This window comes from Mus caroli, unplaced genomic scaffold (genome assembly GCF_900094665.2).
Source record: "Mus caroli unplaced genomic scaffold, CAROLI_EIJ_v1.1 scaffold_22254_1, whole genome shotgun sequence".
Taxonomy (NCBI): domain Eukaryota; kingdom Metazoa; phylum Chordata; class Mammalia; order Rodentia; family Muridae; genus Mus; species Mus caroli.
Genome location: NW_018390642.1, coordinates 8,652 through 9,696, shown reverse-complemented (window position 1 = coordinate 9,696; position 1,045 = coordinate 8,652). Strand labels below are relative to the sequence as shown.

At 45.7% G+C, this 1,045-nt stretch overlaps 1 gene segment (V, D, J or C); it reads right to left on the bottom strand.

Moving 5' to 3' along the window:
- Positions 1-377: 377 nt before the first annotated feature.
- LOC110288744 lies at positions 378-818 on the bottom strand. The segment is given in 2 exon segments: positions 378-688; positions 773-818. Coding segments are annotated over 2 exon segments (357 nt in total).
- Between the last annotated feature and the right edge of the window lie 227 nt (positions 819-1,045).

Here is a 1,045-nt window from a genome sequence, read left to right as displayed (position 1 = left end):
GAAATAATCTATTCCCAAATCCCCCTGGTTTTCCTCACCTACACAGTTGTCCACTTTGAGGGATTTTTTTTTTGGTAGTTATCCACTCAATTATTTGTTTTTATTTGACCCTATGAGATTATAGAATCATTTAACAAATCCTTTCACTGTGTGAACAAATTTAGTAGAATGACACTGAAGAATGGTCTCTAAACAATCTCTGTGGCTTGAAGGAAAACTCACAATTCTAACATTGAAACATATGCTGATAGACACAGGCCAGAACTTCCTAGATTCCAGAAGAGATCCTGGGAAGTCCCTTTGGGTCCTCAGTGCCCCCTGCTTTTTGTGAGCATCCCTGCAGAGAAGTATTTGTGCAGGCTCACACTGGTCTTCTCTCACTCTGGTTTGGCACAGTAGTACCTGGCTGTGTCTTCAGTTTTCAGACTGTTCATTTTTAAGAAAACTTGGTTCTTGGAGTTGTCCTTGCTGATGCCCAGTCTGGATTTGAGAGCTGAATTATAATTTGTGCTTCCATCACCCCATATTACTCCCAGCCACTCCAGACCCTTTCCTGGAGGATGGAGAACCCAGCTTATATCATACCTGGTTAATGAGAACCCAGAGACAGTGCATGTGATGGACAGGCTCTGTGAGGGTGCCACCAGGCCAGGTCCTGACTGCTTCAGCTGCACCTGGGACAGGACACCTGGGGACAAGCAACATCACCATTAGTCACACATCTCCTAGCTGACATGTCTTAGTCCCTCTTCTGTTACCCTGAAACACTTACAGATTGGCAATGTGACCAGGCAGAGGAGCAGCACCAGGATAGCCATGCTCTGATGGAGGGGATGAGAAGAGGATGGGGCTTCTCATCTTTGTGTGGGCTTTTATCCTCTGTCTGAGGGCTGCTTTGCATTGGAGGAGGTTCCTGAGAGGATAAAATGAAGCAATGAGCAAGGTTTCCTATTTTCCCTCCTGGTGACAGAAAGTTGCCCTGTGCTTGTTGGAGCACTTGGAGAGGAACATAAGCAACGTTTTTCTGGTACTGTCTGGAGTTCAC